The following is a 24,475-nucleotide window of genomic DNA, read 5'->3' as shown; positions in this document are numbered from 1 at the left end:
TGTCTTTTCCTTACTGGATATTTTTTCCATATAATGCAAACAGATATGACAAAAAAAAAAAAAAAAAAAAAGGCAGGCCATATTTCTGGCCCTTAAACCAAAACATTATTCCTTTATGAAAAAAAAAAGTTGGTTTTTAAAAACAGAAATGGTCGAACGTACCACGGACCAAAGTTCAAAAGGGACCCTAACATGCATTTATTAATCATTGCTGTGCTTTTTTTTTCCTCAAAGCCAAATTTATATGCACACAACCTCAAATTCCATTTGCTCAGTTTTACACGTGAAAATTTGATCAGGAAAAACGGTAGGTTCAATTTTAGATTCTGATTTTCAAATGCAGCCTGCATACAACTTTAAAGCAACTAAAAGAAATATTTTTTAAAAAGGCACACGACTACATGCCTAGCTAATACCTGCAATTGCCTGTATAAATGTGGTATTTTCACGTACAAACGGACAGTTATGACCCCAACAGGTCATTTGGACATGCACATAGCAAAGGCATGGAAATTAGATGTGGTGGGTACGCATTTTTAAAAAATTGTATGGCTTACAAAGCTTCAGTTATAATTAACAATCTGAATTTTTGACTCCTTTAATCTTTTGTTAGAATGTATGAAAATTTGTAAAATGCTGGACAAAAGTAAACATAAAACAACATACAAGTATGGCATATTCCTTTATTAAAGGACTACTGAAGAATGAAGCTCATATTCTACTTTCAAGGATTTTTGTGCCATACGCTGACAATATTATATTTTAATAATTAATTGTTCATCAAAGGAAAAGAAAAAGAACAGGGATGCTAAATTCAAAGTTATTCAAATTGCAAAAATGAATAATGTATGACTTTTATATTAAATACACACTGTATTAAGTAGTCTACATTTCACCCAAGTCTGTCTTTCATTTTTAAACATTTTGAACTACAACATGAATAATCAACCAAGGGAAGCTTATTTAGACAAAGAAATACCTTATTTGAATGCAAACTGAAAGTATCCTACTATGATTAAATTTTGGTTATCAATTAGGCAGGTTTTTTTTAAGTGTCTGGAAAGTCACAGTCAACTGTGAAAGAGAAAATTTCTTGGGGAAAAAAATGTAGCTTTGCTAACTCACAGTTAAAGTGAGGCATGATATATACTGACGAATATTATTTTTAGCTACAAGCAATGTTGTAACTTTTCATTAATAATTCCAAAGATTAAAACAAAGAAAACATATACATTGGATTAAAATATGATCATTAAAATATTAGAAAATAATCAGATGATTAATTGCATTTGCTGTGTTTTAATAACTTCATATTTCATAAAAGTCCATTAATTTTGTATCCAGATGCACAGTATTGGGTTTAAGAACCATGCAATTATAAACATTTCTCAGTTTGAATGCTTTAATTATGTTACAAGAATAGTATATTTATTCATACCTTCTAGCACAAAGATGCTTAATTTATACAATAATTATCATTGCAATATCCACATAGTGATGCAAACAAGCATTTAGAGTGGCCATCCTTGAAAACTGGCCAGTTTCGCTTCGGATAAATAGATACTATTTTCAGTATTCTCTGTACTTTCCTATCATTTCCGTAGGAACACTGCTAATATTGAGCAGTTGTCTAATTACTAAGAGGAGCATTTTCAAAAGCACCTAAGTGACTCAGAAGCCTAAGTCCCATTTTCCTTTAAGGACTTCGGAGCCAAAATTTCATTGAAAGTGAGTGGGACTTAGGAGTCTAAGTCCCACTAAGAAGTCATTTTGAAATTAGGACTTAGGTTTCTAAATCAGTTAACTGCTTGTGAAAATTTTATCCTAGATTCCCATTGCGATGTCACTAAGCGTGACTAGTGTGCGGTGTGCAGTCATTTTTTATCCCGTGTCCTTCTACCTATCACTGAAATGCAGTCCTGAACTCTGGAGGGGAAGGCAGCATCTCTTAAAACAGCCTAGGCTTACACTGCACAACAGTGTGGACCAGGGGTCGGCAACCTGTCAGAAGGGCTGTGCCGAGTCTTCATTCATTCACTCTGATTTAAGGTTTCACGCGCCAGTCATACATTTTAATGTTTTTAGAAGGTCTCTTTCTATAAGTCTATGATGTAGCTAAACTATTGTTAATTTTCAGAGTAGCAGCCGTGTTAGTCTGTATCCACAAAAAGAAGAACAGGAGTACTTGTGGCACCTTAGAGACTAACAAATTTATTAGAGCATAAGCTTTCGTGGACTACAGCCCACTTCTTCGGATGCATATAGTGCACTTCCGAAGAAGTGGGCTGTAGTCCACGAAAGCTTATGCTCTAATAAATTTGTTAGTCTCTAAGGTGCCACAAGTACTCCTGTTCTTCTAAACTATCGTTGTATGTAAAGTAAATAAGTTTTTTAAAATGTTTAAGAAGCGTCATTTAAAATGAAATTAAAATGCAGAGCCCCCCGGATCGGTGGCCAGAACCCGGGCAGTGTGAGTGCCACTGAAAATCAGCTCGCGTGCCGCCTTCGGCATGTGTGCCATAGGTTGCCTACCCCTGGTTTAGAACAAGACTTTTTATGAGCAAAACTGGAAGGTAATTTAAGGTAGGCAGAAGCATCCATTGCAGCCACTGAACAACTCAACTTGTACTTTTTTTTTTTAAATGGAGATGACTCGGTTGAAAAAATTATCATCTAGCCCCTCCTACCGCCTTATATGGGTCACACCCAGGTTTCCAGCCTCAGTGGCAGGGGGTGGGGAATGAATTGAGTTGGGGTGGGACTCTCTGCAGATGAGGGTGAAAACAATTAAACTCGGCGTGAGAACAGGCGTCTCTCTGCAGATGTCCTGAGAAGTCAGGCGCTTACGAAGGTCCGAGACCCAGGAGGCTGGATGGAGCCAAAGGATTCATGGTCTATTGCATCTGGAGACATTTCAAGAAATATTACAAGAGATATTTTAGCACTGCTGACCCAAGGTAACCAAGCTGCCTAGTGATAGACAGCAGCCTTTGGCATCACTCCACACCTGCCACAAGTGAAAACAGCATAACCCCCTGCTTTCTTTCCCAGTCTAAAGGGCAGGGAGTCACCACTTGCTGGCAGAATTTGAAACTCTTTGGGAGTAAGTCCGGTCACTTGGCAGGAGACCTGGGGATGGGGGTCTGCAGAGCACTGGCAGGATGCCACGGAGATGACCACTCTTGCTAAATCAGCCATCTCTGGGAAAGCGCACGCAGACCCACTACAGAGGAGGACTCAAGCAGCCCGCAAATGGTGACAATGTGTTTTTAATAAGCCATCCGCACTTCAGGAGCAGGCTGCACTTCAGTTATACTGGATGCTTTCTTGAGTTTCTAGTAACGGCGGCGCCGTCAACATCCTCATTAAATCACCCACCACAAATCTCAATTCCTCCAGAACAGAGAAGTCCACAAAGCCCCTCCCACGCACACTCCTTTCTTGCCCTCACGTGTCCCAAAGGCATGTGTTAAATACATGTCTCTTAGTTAGGCCAGTCCAATACACTTTCAGCAAATGCCACGATCGTATGCGTTAGGTGAATGATACCTTCACTGATTACTCATGGTGGCAAAGGTATATTAGTGACAGTACAGGCTCCTCCCTGTCCCCTGGAAGATGAGCCTGAAGATGAGCACGGAGGATCCCATCCAAGCCTCTACAATGAGCATCATCTCCCTGTAGAAGTCTCCGGATGACAGTGGTGCTCCACAGTAGGTGAGATCCCAGCCTGTGGCCCCACTGGGGTTGGGTCACTGCTGCTGCCCATTCTGGGGTGCTCCGAGGAGATTGCACAGACGTGCCAAGAAATAAGAGAAATGCACACAACCTGTCCAGTCGGAGGGACTGCACTCCCCTGGACAAACCCTGGCTGTGACTTGGAACTAGTGACCTCCTTGGGAGTCCGTCTGTCCTGAGGACCAGGGATTCATCACAACCACATACCGGCTGTTCCAGCAGCACCTCCAAGACTCCCCAAACTCAGCTTTGCATCTTATGAAACACACCCACATATATCCCCAAAACAGCCTCCTTGCCATGATGAAAGAACAGCACAAGGATTCATGAAGTCTACTAGGGACCATGGCGTACACATCTATTTTATGTGGGAAGCTCTTAGATACCATGGTGATGGGCACTATAATATAAGACAGACAGGCAGATGCCGCCGCATGCACTAGTGAAGACTTCTGTGTACCTCCCAAAATGCTTCATGGATTGCCTCATTCAATACTACATAGACCTATGTGTTAGCCCACCAAACTGTGGTTCTAGGCATCCTTAAAGTCTTCTCTACTCCTTTGTGCCAGACTCCCCTATTGATACCAACACATGAATATGTATGTGAATAGAAAATTTGGTATTCTGAAAAGGAACCTGAAACACACCAATTATGGCTCAAATGTTAAGAGTCCTGCACTAGACCTAAAGGAAAATTTCTTTTGAGGAAGATGGGCTAAACCTGTTTCCACATAAACATGGCAAAGCACTGAAAAGTGGCAACCTGGTGTCAGCCCAATGAAATGCCACTATAAACCTAATGCAATCAGTTTTATTAACAATATACAAATAGTGGCTCCTTGCGTAAAGCACTGAAGTGTGTGTTAAAAAAAGTTAAGTGTCCACTCTGATATTTCCAAAGGAAAAACGAGTATCACAGATTCATCATCAACAATTAAAAAAATGGAAGTGACATAAAAATGACTGAGATTGCTACAGCATAAAAGGACAATGTGCTATTTTAACTCTCTTCTATTCACAGGCAAGCGGACTAACATGGCCTGCTGGATACACACTTGACCTCCTGATGCAGTGGTATTAAAAAGGAAAGCAGCATTAATGTCCACCTCTTGGTCTTTTTTTCAGCACGACACTGAAATAGTTTTATTAACGGGGAAGCCGAAATGAGTGCAGATAAGCAGATTGCGTCTCCTAGTTCCAGGTCTCTGCACGAGCACTTCTAAAAGCTTCTTGTAACACCCTACTAATCCAGAAGGCAAGGAAAATATCATTCGTTTTTTATGATCATTCATTATATTACTGCAGGTAGGCGAGCAGATTCTTTGCTCGGGCTGTTAAATTTTCTTTTGCAAGGCTGCATTAAGCCACCCTTTTAAATCCATGCAAACTGAAGACAAAAAGAGTTGCAAAGGATGCTACAGACTTATCCACATTATCTATCTGTCTAGGCACCACTGGGGTGTCAGAACTGGTACTAGCAAAGTCATTCATTTTCAAGTGCAGGACAGTTTCCCCAATAGACGACAAATCAGATATTAAATGGATACTAACAACCGATCTTTACCAAAGACTACAGGTTAGCATGAGCAGCAGCCAAAGATCTTTTCTCACCTACTGTCATTGGAATGTATTGCCCCCAAAAGACTGGCTTGCTAAAAATAAATATTGGAAAAACGCTCAGTGAAGGTAACATTGAATTTAAAGCCAATCACTGAAAAATAAATGGACACATGAGACACACAGGTAAACAACACCCAGATTATCTGCAATGTAAACCCTTTTCAAATCTACCAGAAACTTGGATCAGAGATCACAGGACAACCACTGTATGCCAAGTATGTTTGTATCTCCCATGCAGTATTCTGGGAGTCATCAGAGTTTTCCTGCAGGACAATAGAAACTCCGCTGGATTGAGAATAATATCCTAAAATGAACTTATTTCCAGAATTAACTTACATGGAATACTTGATAGACAGAAACACTACCCAGACATTGGACTTAAAATACTTTGAATACAGCTGTGAAATTCGCAATTCCAACAGCTTTAAAATCCTCCCAAACCTGCAAAGTGGTATTACTGCCAATTTCATTCTCACAATGAGCCAATTCATTCTAATGCTTCTGGATCCTAACGGTTTAAAACCAACAAACAAAAACAAACAGGACACCACGCTGCACATCCACAGAGTCAGAACTTCTCAGACGAAGCAAGTTGTACATTACGGAAAAAGGCACCCAGTATACGATAGTGATTTAAAGATGTGGTTACAAATAGCACACACTGCTTTATCTGGAAGGCTGTTCAAATGAGCCCAAAGAGTACTTGATGTGTGAATCAAGAATGAAGAATTTCAGACAATCCAGTGAATTTAGGATAATTCAGGCAACTTTCTGTGGACTATTTATTAGAGCTAGGGCCCTGACTGACCGATGTAAAGCAATCTAGACAGTATAGGAGGCACACGAAGGTGAGGGGAGAGGACAGATGATGATACCATCACATTATCTGCCCCAAAGAGCTTGCAAGACAAGAGGCAACCAGTGAGTGTAACAAAGCACAGGGAGGAAGGCAACAGGGAAGATGAGTGTGTTCACAGGAACCATGTGATTCCAAATCAGTTTAAAGTTTTATTACAGGCGGGTCTGATAGCTCTGCCAATTAAGCTTGCCCGATGCTTCCCACCCCGTTTTCAGTTGCTTATCATTTTGCCAAACTTTAACCCAGGGGTCAGCAACCTTTCAGAAGTGGTGTGCCTTGTCTTCATTTATTCACTCTAATTTAAGGTTTTGTGTGCCAGTAATACATGTTAACGTTTTTAGAAGGTCTCTTTCTATAAGTCTATATTATATAACTAAACTATTGTTGTATGTAAAGTAAATAAGGTTTTTAAAATGTTTAAGAAGCTCCCTCAGTGGAGGTCCCAGATGACTGGAAAAAGGCTAATGTAGTGCCCATCTTTAAAAAAGGGAAGAAGGAGGATCCGGGGAACTACAGGCCAGTCAGCCTCACCTCAGTCCCTGAAAAATCATGGAGCAGGTCCTCAAGGAATCAATTATGAAACATTTAGAGGAGAGGAAAGTGATCAGGAACAGTCAGCATGGATTCACGAAGGGGAAGTCGTGCCTGACTAACCTAATTGCCTTCTATGATGAGATAACTGGCTCTGTGGATGAGGGGAAAGCAGTGGATGTGTTATTCCTTGACTTTAGCAAAGCTTTTGATACGGTCTCCCACAGTATTCTTGCCGGCAAGTTAAAGAAGTATGGGCTGGATGAATGGACTGTAAGGTGGATAGAAAGCTGGCTAGATCATCAGGCTCAACGGGTAGTGATCAATGGCTCCATGTCTAGTTGGCAGCCAGTTTCAAGCGGAGTGCCCCAAGGGTCGGTCCTGGGGCCGGTTTTGTTTAGTATCTTTATTAATATTAATTATCCTGGGGATGGTGTGGACTGCACTCTCAGCAAGTTTGCAGATGACACTAAACTAGGAGGCGTGGTAGATACACTAGAGGGTAGGGGTCGGATACAGAGGGACCTAGACAAATTAGAGGACTGGGCCGAAAAAACCCTGATGAGGTTCAACAAGGACAAGTGCAGAGTCCTGCACTTAGGACGGAAGAATCCCATGCACTGCTACAGACTAGGGACCGAATGGCTAGGTAGCAGTTCTGCAGAAAAGGACCTAGGGGTCACAGTGGACGAGAAGCTGGATATGAGTCAACAGTGTGCTCTTGTTGCCAAGAAGGCTAATGGCATTTTGGGCTGTATAAGTAGGGGCATTGCCAGCAGATCGAGGAACGTGATCGTTCCCCTTTATTCGACATTGGTGAGGCCTCATCTGGAATACTGTGTCCAGTTTTGGGTCCCACACTACAAGAAGGATGTGGAAAAATTGGAAAGAGTCCAGCGAAGGGCAACAAAAATGATTAGGGGTCTGGAGCACATGACTTATGAGGAGAGGCTGAGGGAACTGGGATTGTTTAGTCTCCAGAAGAGAAGAATGAGGGGGGATTTGATAGCAGCCTTCAACTACCTGAAAGGGGGTTCCAAAGAGGATGGAGCTCGGCTGTTCTCAGTGGTGCCAGATGACAGAACAAGGAGCAATGGTCTCAAGTTGCAGTGGGGGAGGTCCAGGTTGGATATCAGGAAAAACTATTTCACTAGGAGGGTGTTGAAGCCCTGGAATGGGTTACCTAGGGAGGTGGTGGAGTTTCCTTCCTTGGAGGTTTTTAAGGCCCGGCTTGACAAAGCCCTGGCTGGGATGATTTAGCTGGGAATTGGTCCTGCTTTGAGCAGGGGGTTGGACTAGATGACCTCCTGAGGTCCCTTCCAACCCTGATATTCTATGATTCTATGATTCATTTAAAATTAAATTAAAATGCAGAGGCCCCCGGAGCTGTGGCCAGGACCCGGGTAGTCTGAGTGCCGCTGAAAATCAGCTCACGTGCCGAAGGCGGCACATGTGCCATACATAGGTTGCCTACCCCTGCTTTAACCACTGAGGCTGAAATTTTCTACCCTGGGTGTCTGCCTGAGGCTGAATTTTTGGAAAGTTTCCGCCAAAATGGTTCAGTTGCTTCTGAGAACAAGGCTAGGGAAAAATACATTGCAAAACAATGTTGAAAATTCTGGCAGCCTTTTCTTTGGGAAGCTTTGGAGTAGAGCCTTGAAATTTGGCAGAGGATGGCCTTTGCAGCAGGAATGTGCCTTTGGCTGCTCTTGTGAAAATATGCCCAAATTTGGCCAAGTTTTAAGCCTTTGAAAAACCGCGTTTTTTACATGCTCGGTACAGACTTCTCAGAGTTTAGCAGCTAAAATCTCTGAAGATTTCATCCTCTCTGACCAATCTTGACCTACGTGTGACCGGACTGTGCGTGTATGTGTGACCCCCACAAAGCAAATGAGCATGCTCCAGCCCAGGGCTTCAGGGACAAAGCCAGATCTTCCCTGTAATTGTTGTTCCCAGCTGCTGTGGGCTAGGGCAAGGCTGGGCACCTGAAATAAGCCTGGAGGAGAAAGGTGCTTGATTTGAATGCAGTGGGGACAAAAGCCGGATCAGGGGAGAGGGAAAGAAGTAGATTGGGAAAAGGAACCTGGCGAGACCGGGACTGGAGGGGGAGGATAAAAACTGTGATTGAGCTTGAGGGAGGATGGAGACTGGGATCTGGTGAGGAAAATGGGGGAGGAGGGAGAAGACATTGAGATCAGACTAGGAACTGGGTGGGGTGGAGATTGGGACTGCTGGACAAGGACAGGAAACCCATATGGGAGGTGAGGGGGACAGGGGAAATAGATCAGATGAGGAGCCACCATGTGTGTGTGGCGGGGGAGAATTGGGATGGCTGGGCAAAGAGACTGGGACAAGGAACCATGAAGGGGATTAGGATGGAGTTGAGAGACTGGGATTGGATGTGAAGTCTGTGAGGGAAACTGGGATTGGGAGCGGGGGCTGGGGGGGAGACACAGGGCTGCAGGGGAAACGAGTGGGGCTGGGGCAGGAGAGAGAACAGACAAGGAAATGGAACTGGCTGGGCAAGGAGACTGGGAGGAGAATGAGAAGCCTGAGGAGGGCACTGGCTCTGTGAGGAGAATGGGATGGGGATAAGGAGCAAAGGTTGGGGAAGAGACAGGATTTAGATGAGGACAGTTTGAAGGGGATGGAGCAAAAGAGGTTGAGCTTGGGGGAAATGGGGAGAAGGGGGAGATGTGTAGTGAATGAGGTAGGGGGTTGCAGGAAGGAAATGGATGGTCTCGTGGCTAATGCACCTGAACACTGCCCTGGAGAATTGTTTTCTATCCCTGCCTCTGCCACAGAGTTCCTGTGTGATGCTACTCAAGTCACTTAAGCCAAACTTTTCACAGGCAGTAACTAAACGCTTGTTCCTCATTTTACAAGTCCTCAACTGATCGGCAGAAGTGCTGAGCACTCGCAGCTACAACTGAAGTCAAGGGGAGCGGTGCTTTGAATGTCTACGTGCTAGATATCGCTAAGTCCTCTGAAAAATCAGGGCCTAGGCACCTCAAATTGGGCACCCTAAATTAGTGGACAATTTTGACCCTTCTCTCGCTAAGCCTCAGCTCCCTAACTTTACAATGGGGTGTTGTGAATATAAATTAGTTAAAGTTTGCCAAGCACTCAGACACTACAGAGATGAGCACCACGGAAAAGCCTATGAGGACATTAAGAATTCTGTCTTCGGAGCAAGGTTTCGATAGAATGCTTTAAATAAGGCCTAGAGCCACACATGGAACAATAAGAACAGGAGTACTTGTGGCACCTTAGAGACTAATAAATTTATTAGAGCATAAGCTTTTGTGGGCTACAGCCCACTTCTTCGGATGCATATAGAGTGGAACATATATTGAGGAGATATATATACACACATACAGAGAGAATGAACAGGTGGGAGTTGTCTTATCCAACTCTGAGAGGCCAATTAAGTAAGAGGAAAAAAAAAAAAACTTTTGAAGTGATAATCAAGCTAGCCCAGTACAGACAGTTTGATAAGAAGTGTGAGAATACTTACAAGGGGAGATAGAGTCAATGTTTGTAATGGCTCAGCCTGGGACTGGGAATGGGCTGTAGTCCACGAAAGCTTATGCTCTAATAAATCTGTTAGTCTCTAAGGTGCCACAAGTACTCCTGTTCTTCTTTTTGCGGATACAGACTAACACGGCTGTTACTCTGAAACTGAGCCATTACCAACATTGAATCTATCTCCCCTTGTAAGTACTCTCACACTTCTTATCAACCTGTCTGTACTGGGCTAGCTTGATTATCACTTCAAAAGTTTTTTCTCTTACTTAATTGGCCTCTCAGAGTTGGTAAGACAACTCCCACCTGTTCATGCTCGCTGCATGTGTGTCGTTTTGTGTGTAACTATATTATATATAATGACTAGATACAGGGCCAGTGGGCTGATTATATATATATATAATAATATATATATATATATATCAGCCCACTGGCCCTGTATCTAGTCATTATCAGTGGTTCTTTCCTGAGACTAGACCAGTGGGAATTTCTAACACTTATTTTACATATTCTTGTAAATGATTCCGACCCCTGCAGTTATTCATGTAGGCGCTGGCCAATGTAAAAGGTGTGAATTGATTCTCTCTACTCTTATCTTCCTTTCCCTGCCTCCTTTCTCCTCCTGTTTGTTACACAGTGATCATGTCCCGGTCTCTCTCCCAATGAGAGCACAAGCACAGACCAGAAAACAAAGGATGGTGCCAACTCATCCTTACAACCTGTTCTTGTTCATTTTCATTCTCAGTTAACATAACCCACCCTTATGACCTTCTCCTCTCCAAACTCCACTGGGTGTTTGCCTTCTTCAAAGACCAGTCCCAAGATAACCCTCTGTTTCCTTTCTACAACCCGCAGTTCTTTAATGCAGAGAACAAACAGCTTGTCAGGTGGTATTATGGCTCAAGTTAAAAACAAAAGAAAAAAACCTGTCACGCTGCTAATGGTGTTTTCTTGTTATTACGCCTGGTGGTAGGATAGAGCCACAGGATAACTAACACTGTCTGGATTGCTTCCTTTTTAGTGCTGATTTATTTTTAACAGGTTATTCAACGCCTTTTTACCTATGACAACTTTAGTGATGTGCAGCTTATTCATTCCCTGTGCCATTCCCAGTTCCTCTCTACTTCAGCATTGTCTTCTCTCCCCTCAGGCGCCTCTAAATCTTGGTGACCATCATCTACCTCACTTCTCTCCTCTCTCCCTTGCTGGAGGGGACATAAAAGCAGTCTCTATTCTATGTCCACGCCTGCTTATATTATGATACTTACTTATTAATACAAAGTCAGAGGAAAACAAGCAAGAATTTTCCCAACTACCTGGTTAAATAAGCAGAGGTACAAACAAACAAAAACTCCTACCCACAACAACAAGCAACACATGCAAGTGATTCACTTTCTGTTTGTTCTCAAGCCTTTGATCTTGCTGTACACTTTGATTTTCAGTACTTGGTTTGACAAGGAAGGGAATAAGAGCCCCTTTTTTTGTGACATACATAGAAGGGTTTTCCAAAATGGTACATTATCTGTACTTCTACTTATAACTTTCTGCTGACCTGTGGAATCTTTGGCAAACAGCACAGGGGACAGGACAGAGCAGCCGAATGTGGCCTACCATCACTGGCACAAGATTTGGTGGGGTCTGGAGTGGAGCTGTCTCCTCTTCATTTTTTGAGAGAGGTAAGATGGATGAGACAATATCTTTTATTGGACCAGCTTCTGTTGGTGAAAAATACAAGCTTTCCAGCTACACAGAGCTTTCCAACAGAAGTTGGTCCAATAAAAGATATCACCTCACCCACCTTGTCTCTAATATCCTAGAACCAACACGGCTACAACAACACTGCAAATTTAATATTTCTATCTGTTTGCTTCGGTGGTACATATAGTAAGACTGAAGGAAGAAGACACACATGGTGTGCGTGTGTGCGCGAGTAGGGTGACCAGATCGCAAGGGTGAAAAATTGGGATGGGGGTGGGAGGTAATAGGCACCTATATAAGACAAAGCCCCAGATATCAGGACTGTCCCTATAAAATTAGGACATCTGGTCACCCGATGTGCGAGGGACAATGCTGAACAACAAAGAAGTCAACGCCACCAGGTATTCCCTTCAAGAGATAGAATATCTTGAGAGGACTGACACCAGTGGAGGAGGAAGAGCTCTGTGTAACTTGAAAGGTTCTCTCTTTCACCAACAGAAGTTGGTCCAGTAAAAGATATTACCTCATCACCATGTCTCACTAAATGGTACAATAGAAAGAGAAAAATCAGAAACACATGAGGTGGAAAATCAATACTTCCATGGAATAGCTCGATGTTACGTTAGGTGTTCCTCAGGTCTCTAGTTGGAGAATTGGGGAGGCAAGTGAAAGCTTGATCATCGATTGTAATGGTAATCTGCTGCAAAATACATGTCCTAGTATCAGTGTCCCTTGGACCTCCAAGAGTGGGCACACACTTTCTGTCTGAGAACAGAGAGCTCAGTACTCACGTTGGAGGGAGCAGCTACTGTCTGGCCTCTGCACCTCTGCCTCATGTACAACAGTATCAGGAGTCAGTGCAAAGAGAGACTCTTATTGGAAACAATAAAATGGAGGTGGAAGAGTGCATGGTTCTGTAGACTGGGAATGATATATTGGCAGGGTCACTGATCATTCACATGCTGCCCAGGTCACAGCAATGACCACCATATCTTGATGTATGATTTAACTTCAACCAATTCCTAGTGGAGATCCCCAAAACGACCGGCACAACTGGCACTGACCTTTGTTGTCAGTCTCCGCAGAGACACTGAATGGACATTGAAAAAGGAGGCCAAGAGCGAAGGCTGCAAACAAGTTGGCAGGTCAGCTAGCACTCCTGCTGCCTCACACTACGTCCCATCCGTGGAGAGAGGGCTCCACTCCTGAAGCCTGTCTGTCTAACATGAGCACCACCAGATACAGGCCCGTGCACAGTATTTTTAGTATATTTTGTACCAGATTAAAAAAGGGGGGGGGGAGAATAACATGTACCTCTCTGGAGGGCAAGAGCGACAATCCTTGGCAAGGCAGAAAACTGGAAGCAGTGACAACATCAGCAACAGGCATTTGACAGCTCTGAGAAAAGCTGCCTCTTCATTCATCGTGCCTATGCAATGCTTTGCAAGGGAGCATCCTGGAATTTGGAATCATGCACAGCATAGAATCATAGAATATCAGGGTTGGAAGGGACCTCAAGAGGTATCTAGTCCAACCCCCTGCTCAAAGCAGGACCAATTCCCAACTAAATCATCCCAGCCAGGGCTTTGTTAAGCCGGGCCTTAAAAATCTCCAAGGAAGGAGACTCCACCACCTCCCTAGGTAACCCATTCCAGTGTTTCACCACCCTCCTAGTGAAATAGTGTTTCCTAATATCCAACCTGGACCTCCCCAACTGCAACTTGAGACCATTGCTCCTTGTTCTGTCATCTGGCACCACTGAGAACAGCCGAGCTCCATCCTCTTTGGAACCCCGCTTCAGGTAGTTGAAGGCTGCTATCAAATCCCCCCTCATTCTTCTCTTCTGGAGACTAAACAATCCCAGTTCCCTCAGCCTCTCCTCATAAGTCATGTGCTCCAGACCCCTAATCATTTTTGTTGCCCTCCGCTGGACTCTTTCCAATTTTTCCACATCCTTCTTGTAGTGTGGGGCCCAAAACTGGACACAATATTCTAGATGAGGCCTCACCAATGTCGAATAAAGGGGAACGATCACGTTCCTCGATCTGCTGGCAATGCCCCTACTTATACAGCCCAAAATGCCGTTAGCCTTCTTGGCAACAAGAGCACACTGTTGACTCATATCCAGCTTCTCGTCCACTGTGACCCCTAGGTCTTTTTCTGCAGAACTGCTACCTAGCCATTCGGTCCCTAGTCTGTAGCATGTGATGCGAATGTGCCATGAGGCAGGAAGACATGAAGCAAACCTGAAAGCACTGTCGTTTCTCCACAACACTGTTAGGATGTTTGGCACATCACTAGCTTTCCTTCCAGCTAAGGAACTTTATATGTTTCTTCTTGTAAAATTAAGCTTAATATGACATTAAGATTCTAGGAAATTATGCCTGGAGATGAAAGAAATAAAGCAAATTCTGAGCACCGACTAAGTCCGTATTGATTTTTATGTGTACATTTCTCTATCATCATTACTAAACCGGTGACACTGTGAAGGGCACAATTATTTATGTTCCATCAAATTAGTGAGTAATTCAAATCCCTGACGAAATCTCAAGCTCAAATTGCTTCCACAGGAAGTATTTCTGACATTTAAAATGTTCACTCACCCCTGGAAGGGCACTTACAATGAAGAGAACTTTCCAGGAAAAAATGGAAAATGGTATTGGTTTTATATAACACGTATTGGCAGGTATAACAGCACAATTGTTTTGTATGAAATGGTGTTTCTGTACTACCCCTTGCACAATGGAGTCCTCATCCTGGATTGGAGCCCCTGACCTAGGTGCTAGTATAATGCAAACAAATACATAAAAAGCATCATTATTGTTGGGTGAGTTTTTCTATCAAAACAGCATGATAATTAGCTAGTTTACACCATTATTTGCCAAATATTGTTGTTTCAATGGAGGGGAAGGTGGAAGACAACGAACAGCCAAAGCTGCAGTAGAGACTGAGCGCCTCCACAAAGATGGCCCTGGTCCCCCACTGATACCTCGGGATCCCTAGAATTTGGTGGTGGATCTCCACTGGGGGATCCTGGTAGAGTTCTCCTCCTCCTCCTCAGTCTCCTTCTGAGAGTTTTACTGCAGAATGAGCCAGCCCATTGTATCTGGGGTGACAGGCAGAGAGATATGGAAGATACCACCACCACTTTAAATAACTTTTGGAAACATTTCTAAAATGGACTTTTTATTGATTGATTTATTTTTAATATATGGCACATGTAGAGTAAGCAATGACATGGTATAAAGACTACCTTGGGATGAATATAACTAACTCATGAGCAACATGGCCAGCCCAAAGATAAGGATCGTACACTCTCCATTATCATCTTATACATATGTACATGCACACACATGCTCTCAGGTGTTACTGTGATAGCGGTAGCTAGGCAGCCAAAGGCCACAAATGGCAAAGACATTCAAGTTCCTTATTTTGCCCATTTCCATCTTCTTTTGTTTGTATTGGTTGTATTCATTGGTGTGCTCTTCTCTCCTCTCCCTCTCCCACTAGCAAACTGTCCAAACTCCATAAGAGTTTCCATCTAACTAACGTACAACTCAGCTGGAGTCCATATTACGGGAGAATTGGAGTTAAACGGGGCATAACTGATGACAAACAGGGGTCCCCTTTAAGATGCAACCCCTGGGGATTCTGTATTTATTTCAGTTATAAAAATGTGTCCACATAAGGCTTTAGGTAAATTACATCAAATAGAGCAATGAAAGCACTTATAGTAGAACTGAAGCTGTTACATGTCTCACTACTCTACACAGAACCAAAATAGTAGAAAGAAAGAAAGAAAGAAAGAAAGAAAGAAAGAAAGAAGCTAGCAGTATTGAATCTAACTATTTTTTTAAAACCCCCCTCCCTCCAAGAAAGCCTTTTTCCCACCAAAAAGTAAGGCTTTAAGTAGCCAAAACAGGAAGGAAAACAAGATTTTCCTCTCTTTTTTTTCTTAGCGTTTTTTAAAGGAAGCAAGTTATTGAAATATATCAACCTATTTCCTCCCCTTGAAACATTTGTGGTCTTCTGTGCATTGTGAGTGAAACAAAAATAAACATCTTTTATCCACCCACATTCTGCTGTGTCTAGGCAGCTCCAAGAATATCATTATGTGGCCACGGAACCACAAGCTAGGGACCGGGTCACGTTATACCAGACTCATTTTTTGGGGAATGGGGTACTCTTACTAGACTCCAACATGATTATACGCTAGCAGTTTTTTCAGCAGCAGTTTTGGGGAAAAAAAGTGGGAAAGGAACAGGATGGATTAAACACCATCCACCTTTGCCAGGGGAAAGAGGGCCTTGAAAGAGAGAGCAGGTAGACTACAAACCTAAAAAAGATTTTGGTTCACTTACATGGCAGCTTGACTTCAGTGTCAAATTACCTACGGCCGGAAAATCCTAACTGCCCAACTCATCCTTGGTATTTTATTTTTTTTGCCAGCCTGTTTTGTAACTCAGTGGGAACTGGATAATAACATCTATTTCAGCTCAGTGTGTAGTTTTTATTTCACAGTAGAACACGGCAATTTATAAATGGCAAAAACCTATGGAAAATTCTCTCAATGAAGGATTTTGTGGTATGTTATCATTTAACCCCTATTTTTCACTTGCACTAGATTTATTGGTGTGCACAGCTGCAATGTTAAATGACTTTGAAAGCATAGCAATTAATCCAAAATCCTATTTGTTTTAATCTAACACTGTCAACTAGTTTTAGGTTTCTAGTCAAGAGAAAAAAAATGTTTGTTAAGCTCTATGGCACCAGCTAATGTCTAAAGACAATCCTCTGAAAAGGTGCAAAGATGTTTTATTGCGGTAGTATAGACAGAACAGAGATTTATTATAGTACCTAACGGCATTTCTGCAGATGCCTTTTGAATTATAATGAGATTATTAAAACTTTACAAATCATTATATTAAAACTTGACAAGGGGATGTTAGAAGTGGAGAATCTTGATGTCATTGCTAATGACGCATTACTAATGATAAGGTTTCAGGATAATTCCTCAGTAAAACTAGTTATAAAAATATAAAATATATTAATATTTATTTCAAGACCTTCTATAAGTTCAAGGATAATAGGTTTATATGCATCAGAACAGCTGAATGATTATATTTATGCCAGCATTAGAAAGATGTTCATCTGCTGCAAAGTTTAATTAATTTTCACAGATAGTTAATTTTCTGTTTCATTATCAGCTCCCTAAATTTGAAAGACAAATAATTTATAAACAAATAGAAACTTCAGAGGAGTATTTTTAGACCAAATGCAAGATAAATAGCAGGCATGAAACGTCTGCACTGAATTTGAAGTACTAATACGAATGATATATTGTACTAAGTTTTGATTTATAACTTACACATTCTAAAGCACTGATTGAAAAGAAACAAATTGTTTACTGTTAACCCACACCCATTTTCAGGTAACAAATGAGTCTGATCTGTACCAATCAAATAATGGCTTTAATGCCCTTAAACATCAGTGAATGAAGAATGTACATCTCAATATGTCCTTTGAAGGGTGACCCGATCCCTTAAGGACAATATTCTAGCCCTCTACCCTTCCAGCAAAAAAAAAGTGTAAGTAGCTACTTACCATGATGTACGACACCCTTCAACCCATGGATAATAGGGTCCAGTGCTGGATTGTCCCGCTGACTGACCTACATATAAAGGATACATGATTGGTTAAATCTATTCTGGCATCAGACAGAACAGTCTCAGTTTAATCTTCTAAAGGGGGGGGGGGGAGGGAAGATGTTATCTAGCAAGCTGCTTAGTTCTCACATTTACAATGGCTCCTCAACAAATGCTGAAGATATATGGGACAATAAAATAATGCGACAAAGGCTAAATCAAAAGAGAGAAAGTCTTCAGAATACATTAAAACATTAGAAACGTTAAAGCCCCTGCAAAGCCTCAAACCGAACAGCTGATTTCTTGCCACAAATTTCTTAGCTAAATAGTAGTTCAAAGTTACCGAAGAAGAGTCCGCTAGCCACTGAAAATCGCCAGCTCCTCAGCTGCTGCAAGTCAATGTGGCTTCTTGGAAGTCAGCAGAGCTGCATCAATTCATACCAGAAAAGGATCTAGCCCTTAGTGTATTGTTTTAAAATATTTTTAAAATAACTTATTTAAGGGCCCTTTGCAAGAGGGAGGGATAAAGATCACATTAGGCAGAGTCGAGACAATAGCCTCTGAAATTTGATAATGCAATCCTGTGCTCCTGGGGCAAAAATGTCCATAGTATTCTTCTGCGCAGATAAACCACATCCTCGGCAGAGACGATCTAGCCACAATCCAGAGAGGGGAGTAAAACCAGCAGACACAGGGGGTACGTCTACACTACCCGCCGGTTCGGCGGATAGTGATCAATCTATTGGGGATTGCTCTCCCGTCGACTGTTGAACTCCTGCTCGGCGAGAGGTGGAAGCAAAGTCAACGGGGGAGCCGCGGCCTTCGATCCCGTGCCGCGAGGATGCGAAGTAAGTCAATCTAAGTCGATCTAAGATACGTTGACTTCAGCTACGCTATTCTCGTAGCTGAAGTTGCATATCTTAGATCGATCCTCCCCCAGTGTAGACCAGGCCAGGGACATTAAACCTTCCTTCCCCACCTTCAGTTCAAACCTTCCAAATTAAGGCTCCAGGATGGAAAATGATAAAATACAGGTAGGATCTGATCAGAAACAGTCAAATGAAAATTACATCATGTAATGGCAGACAGCTAAAAAGTGATAAGTTTTTAAAGTGCTTATATACCAATGCTAAAAGTCTAAATAATAAGATGAGTGAACTAGAGTGCCTCATATTAAATGAGGATATTAATATAATAGGTATCACAAAAACTTGGTGGAATGAGGATAATCAATGGGACACAGTAATACCAGGGTACAAAATATATCGGAAGGGCAGAACAGGTCATGCTGGTGGGGAAGTGGCACTATATGTGAAAGAAAGCGTAGAATCAAATGAAGGAAAAATCTTAAATGAAACAAACTGGACCATAGAATCTCTATGGATAGTAATTCCATGCTTGAAAAATAAGAATATAGCAGTAGGGATATAGACCAGGATGGTGATAGTGACTGTGAAATGCTCAGGGAGATTAGAGAGGCTATTAAAATAAAAAACTCAGTAATATTGGGAGATTTCAACTATCCCCATATAGACTGGGTATATGTCACCGCAGGACGGGATCAGGACTGGCGCAACCCATTAGGCAACCTAGGTGGTCGCCTAGGGCACTAACATTTGGGAGGCGGTGACCGCGGTGGCCGGATCTTCGGCCGCCCCGGTTGTCAGTGGTATTTTGGGGGCGGGACCTTTCGCCACCTCTGTCGGGGGCAGCATTTCAGGGGCGGGACCTTCCGCCGCCTAGGGCAGCAAAAAAGCTGGCGGCGCTCCTGAACAGGATGCAGAGATAAATTTTCTTGACACCTTAAATGACTGCTTCTTGGAGAAGCTAGTCCTGGAACCCACAAGAGGAGAGGCAATTCTTGATTTAATCCTAAGTGGAGCACAGGATCTGGTCCAAGAGGTGAATAGAGCTGGACCACTTGGTAATAGTGACCATAATATAATTAAATTTAACAGCCTTGTGGCGGGAAAAACACCACAGAAGCCTAACACTGTAGCATTTAATTTCAGAAAGGGGAACTACACAAAAATGAGGAGGTTAGTTAAACAGAAATTAAAAGGTACAGTGCCAAAAGTGAAATCTCTGCAAGCTGAATGGAAAAGACACCATAATAGAAGCTCAACTTAAATGTATACCCCAAATTAAAAAAACATAATAAGAGAACCAAAAAAGTGCCACCGTGACTAAACAATAAAGTAAAAGAAGCAGCAAGAGGCAAAAAGGAATCCTTTAAAAAGTGGAAGTTAAATCCTAGTGAGGAAAATAGAAAGGAGCATAAACTCTGGCAAGTGAAGTGTAAAAATATAATTAGGAAGGCCAAAAAAGAATTTGAAGAACAGCTAGCTAGCCAAAGACTCAAAAATAATAGCAACAAAAATTGTAAGTACATCAGAAGCAGGAAGCCTGCTAAACAACCAGTGGACAATCGAGATGCTAAAGGAGCACTCAAGGATGATAAAACCATTGTGGAGAAACTAAATGAATTCTTTGCATTGGTCTTAACAGCAGAGGATGTGAGGGAGATTCCCAAACCTGAGCCATTCTTTTTAGGTGACAAATCTGAGGAACTGTCCCAGATTGAGGTATCATTAGAGGAGGTTTTGGAACAAATTGATAAACTAAAAAGTAACAAGTCACCATGAAATGACTTATTCTCTTACTGTAAAGGGAAATCATGCCTCACCAATCTACTAGAATTCTTTGAGGAGGTCAACAAGCATGTGGACAAGGGGGATCCAGTGGATATAGTGTACTTAGATTTTCAGAAAGCCTTTGACAAGGTCCCACACCAAAGGCTCTTACGCAAAGGAAGCTGTCATGGGATAAGAGGGAAGGTCCTCTCATGGATCGGTAACTGGTTAAAAGATAGGAAACAAAAGGTAAGTATAGATGGTCAGTTTTCAAAATGGAAAGAGGTAAACAGTGGTGTCCCCCAGGGGTCGGTACTGGGACCAGTCCTACTCAACGTATTCATAAATGATCTGGAAAAATGGTGGTGAGGTGGCAAAATTTGCAGATGATACAAAACTACTCAAGACACTTAAGTCCCAGGCGGACTGCAAAGAGCTACAAAAGGATCTCTCAAAACTGGGTGACTGGGCAACAAAATGGCAGATGAGGTTTAATGTTGATAAATGCAAAGTAATGCACATTGGAAAACATAATCCCAACTATACATATAAAAGGATGGGGTCTAAATTAGCTGTTACCACTCAAGAGAGAGATCTTGGAGTCATTGTGGATAGTTCTCTGAAAACATCCACTCAATGTGCAGTGGCAGTCAAAAAAGCTAACAGAATGTTGGGAATCATTAAGAAAGGGATAGATAATAAGACAGAAAATATCATATTGCCTCTATATAAATCCATGGTATGCCCACATCTTGAATACTGCGTGCAGATGTGGTCGCCTCATCTCAAAAAGGGTTTAGAAAAGGGCAACAAAATGATTAGGGTATGGAACGTCTTCCATATGAGGAGAGATAAATAAGACTGGGACTTTTCAGCTTGGAAAAGAGATGACTAAGCGGGGATATGACTGAGGTTTATAAAATCATGAGTGGTACAGAGAAAGTAAATAAGGAAGTGCTATTTACTCCTTCTCATAACACAAGAACTAGGGGTCACCAAATGAAACTAATAGGCAGCAGGTTTAAAATAAACAAAAGGAAGTATTTCTTCACTCAACGCACAGTCAACCTGTGGAACTCCTTGCCAGAGGATGTTGTGAAGGACAAGACTATAACAGGGTTCAAAAAAGAACTAGATAAATTCATGGAGGATAGCTCCATCAATGGCTACTAGCCAGGATGGGCAGGGATAGTGTCCCTAGCCTCTGTTTGCCAGAAGCTGGGAATGAGTGACAGAGAATAGATCAGTTGATGATTACCTGTTCTGTTCATTCCCTCTGGCGCACCTGGCACTGGCCACTGTCGGAAGACAGGATACTGGGCTAGATGGACCTTTGGGCTGACCCCATATGGCTGTTCGTATGTTCTTATTTCTGTCACTTGTTTGCAACAGAGCTAAGCAAATAATTAGCAACCAATAACATGAGAAATTTTGCCTTTTCCCCTATTCATTGGGTGTCTGTAGAATAGCTTACATATTACACTGACACATTCATTATTTAAAATTACTTTTCAATTTAATTTTGGGAAATAAATTCTGGCATGTACTCGGTCACAAACTGGTTTTTTTGCCAGTACTGGATATTTAAAATTTGAGAGGTGTTTATGAGTATATAAGTTACTGCTCTCCCCTAGAAATGAGCATATACATTGGATATTTTGTTTTGGGGGCCAAACTAGGGGAGTGAAGGGGGAATCTGTTTTGATTAGAACTGAAAACCATTTTTTGAAAAGTTTCATTGAATTGAAAACCTCAGAACAATTTCATTTTGAATTGACTGAAATGTTTTGGTTGACTGAAATCTCTCTTTCCTCCTGAGTTTTTCATTTTAGTTGTTTTCTGATGTTTTTCATCCTTTTTTGCCCCCAAAATGGCCAAATTTAAAAACAAAAGCCATTTTGAAATGAAAAAGTCAAAAATAAATGTTTAGACTTTTTTTTTTTAATCAGGTGTTTTCCAGCCGAAAGTATAAGGTCTGATCTACACTGGGGGGTAGATCTTTTTGCTGAGAAAAGTAATCCAAAATAGGAGATTCCTAGCTGGGACAGCTCTTCTTCCCTCATGTAGTGCTGTTGTTTCATCTGTGGAAGGAAAGTGTGGGGTCCCAGTAACTCCCTAGCCAGGCTCCACTCCCTTCCACCTCAGATCTTCCATGTCCTGTGAGTCTTCACTTCATCAGCCAGTGAGAAACATGTAGGAGGCATGGTTCCCCCCAAGCCACTCAGTGCTAGAGGAGTTGGGAGGTCTTTATCTGCTTTAACAGGGGGAAGACTCTCCCACACTCCCTATATCTTTACCTCTGGCCCTCACTTGGCCTCTCAGTGCAGCAGAGCGAGGCAGGTAGGAGGAGGAGGCAGCCAGCCCAGGTTGTCTGGTGCCTGCTCAGCCAACCTGCCTCTTGGGCTTCAGCCACAGCACACTCATAGGAAGGAGCCATCGGAGTTCAATATGGATGTATGGGTGGGAACGACAGCTCCACTTCTAGCTCCACTTCTAGCAACCTCAACCTATGCTAGCAGCAGCTCAAGTGGAGGAGGCAATGGCCAACCCGTGCTGTCAGCTTCTGATGTTCAAATACAGAATAGTTTAACTGTCCACACAACCCGCTCTGGGCCTGCAGTTTCCCAAGGGCTAGATACACCCTGCACTGAAGAAACTGTGAACCCTGTCAGACAGTTCAGGGTCTCTGCAAATCAACCCTCTTCGGTAAAGCTGGGCTAACGCCTAATTCACAGGAAAAGGCACTACCTCCTTGTCCAACATTTGTGGGGTTGAGAGACCCGGCTGCCCTAATTCGAATGCCCACCAAAGTAATTCCAAGTCCTGCCACCAGAACAATAACCCCAAAGCTGTGACCTCACAAAAGAAGCAAACCACGGTTAGTTTAACCACGTGCATATACTAAGAAATTCATGCGCACACAACCCAACCTTCTCAATTGCTTCACACTCACACAACTCAACCCACTGTGATTACCTGATGCATAATGTGGTAGTTCCGGGAACTGCATCTGTATTTCCCCTCAGTGATCCAGCCAGGGTACCATTCTCCACTTCTAGCTCCCCAGCCATTGCCTGTCTGGGTGGAGACTCATGTGTCTCTCCCTTCTGATCACAGCATTTTCAGGCACAGTTCCCTGCCTTCACTTTGTCATTCCCAGCAAAGACAGATTGCAAAAGGACACCTGCTTGCTTCCTCTTCAGAGAGGGTTAACAGATATAATTGCTACATTTATAAGTACCATAAAGTTCTTTCTATGCAAGCCTATTTTATTCTGAAGGTAAAAAGCACTACAGAGAAAACATATTTAAAACAATGAAATAACCTCTATGCATGCATAGGTTTACCAGAATTAACTCCAGCCCAAACATGGATTCTGGCAGCAACAGTCCTTCAAACTCCCACCCAAGTGGGAAGCCCTGTGGTCACTAGTTTATCACAGCCTCAGCACAGAACTAGCAAACTCAAAACAGATTTATAAACACCCTTTCTACAGTTCCGGGGTCTTTGAGCTGGAGCTTCCAGGAGCAAGACATTTGTAGAAAATGGGTTTTCTTCCCCAGGGCATAGTTTCCAAAAGGGTGGATTTGAAGTGAATGATTTGCATCCCCATCTATCCCCAGCTACTTCCTAGGAAATCCACTTCACACGTATTGTTCCAAAAAGCCCTTTGACGTTCCTAATACCTTCCAGAGGGTGCATTAGTCAGTTTCCTAGAGAAGTTACATACTGTTCCACAATAACCAATACACAATTGTATTTTTAACACAATGAACCCCAAAGGCATCACACCTAATTCAATAAGGTTTAACTTAACTCAATAAAGTTCATTCAGGATATTGCAGGAAATTGTCAGTCTGTCACAACGCCACACACAACCTTGCACACTAAACCCATCTGAACGTGACTCGGCTCATGCAACAGTTAAAACTGCCTGGGAAGAAAGGTGACAGCTGCAGCAGCACAACTAGTAGAGAGAGGCCTGCTTCAGCTCACCACCACCTTGTGTGGGCTACATTGACCGCCCGCTTGCCAATTCCAGAACCACCAAGACGCTCTGAGATTGCCCAATAGCAGCTCCCTATCAAGAGAAGACGGACAGTCGTCAGCAGCCGGCCCTGGCCAGCATTAGAACGTGGCTGGCCCTCATAGCCCCGTCCCTCAATCTGGCACAAGCTGAGATACATGCAGTCCTTTTGTTTTTTTAAACAGTCTGACTTGTA

At 42.5% G+C, this 24,475-nt stretch overlaps 1 protein-coding gene across 6 annotated transcripts in view; it reads right to left on the bottom strand.

Moving 5' to 3' along the window:
- PTPRG (protein tyrosine phosphatase receptor type G) overlaps nt 1-24,475 on the bottom strand; it is a 605,523-nt gene that overhangs the window by 144,515 nt on the left and 436,533 nt on the right. For all 6 annotated transcript variants that reach the window (XM_054036350.1, XM_054036352.1, XM_054036347.1 and 3 more), the window contains exon 6: nt 17,579-17,645. In XM_054036350.1, the coding sequence (XP_053892325.1) occupies nt 17,579-17,645 (67 nt within the window). The remainder of the gene's footprint in view (nt 1-17,578; nt 17,646-24,475) is intronic.

The sequence above is a fragment of the Malaclemys terrapin genome, chromosome 7, assembly GCF_027887155.1.
Source record: "Malaclemys terrapin pileata isolate rMalTer1 chromosome 7, rMalTer1.hap1, whole genome shotgun sequence".
Classification (NCBI taxonomy): Eukaryota; Metazoa; Chordata; order Testudines; family Emydidae; genus Malaclemys; species Malaclemys terrapin.
Note: the sequence above shows the minus strand (reverse complement) of the source record. Positions and strands in the feature narration are given on the sequence as shown.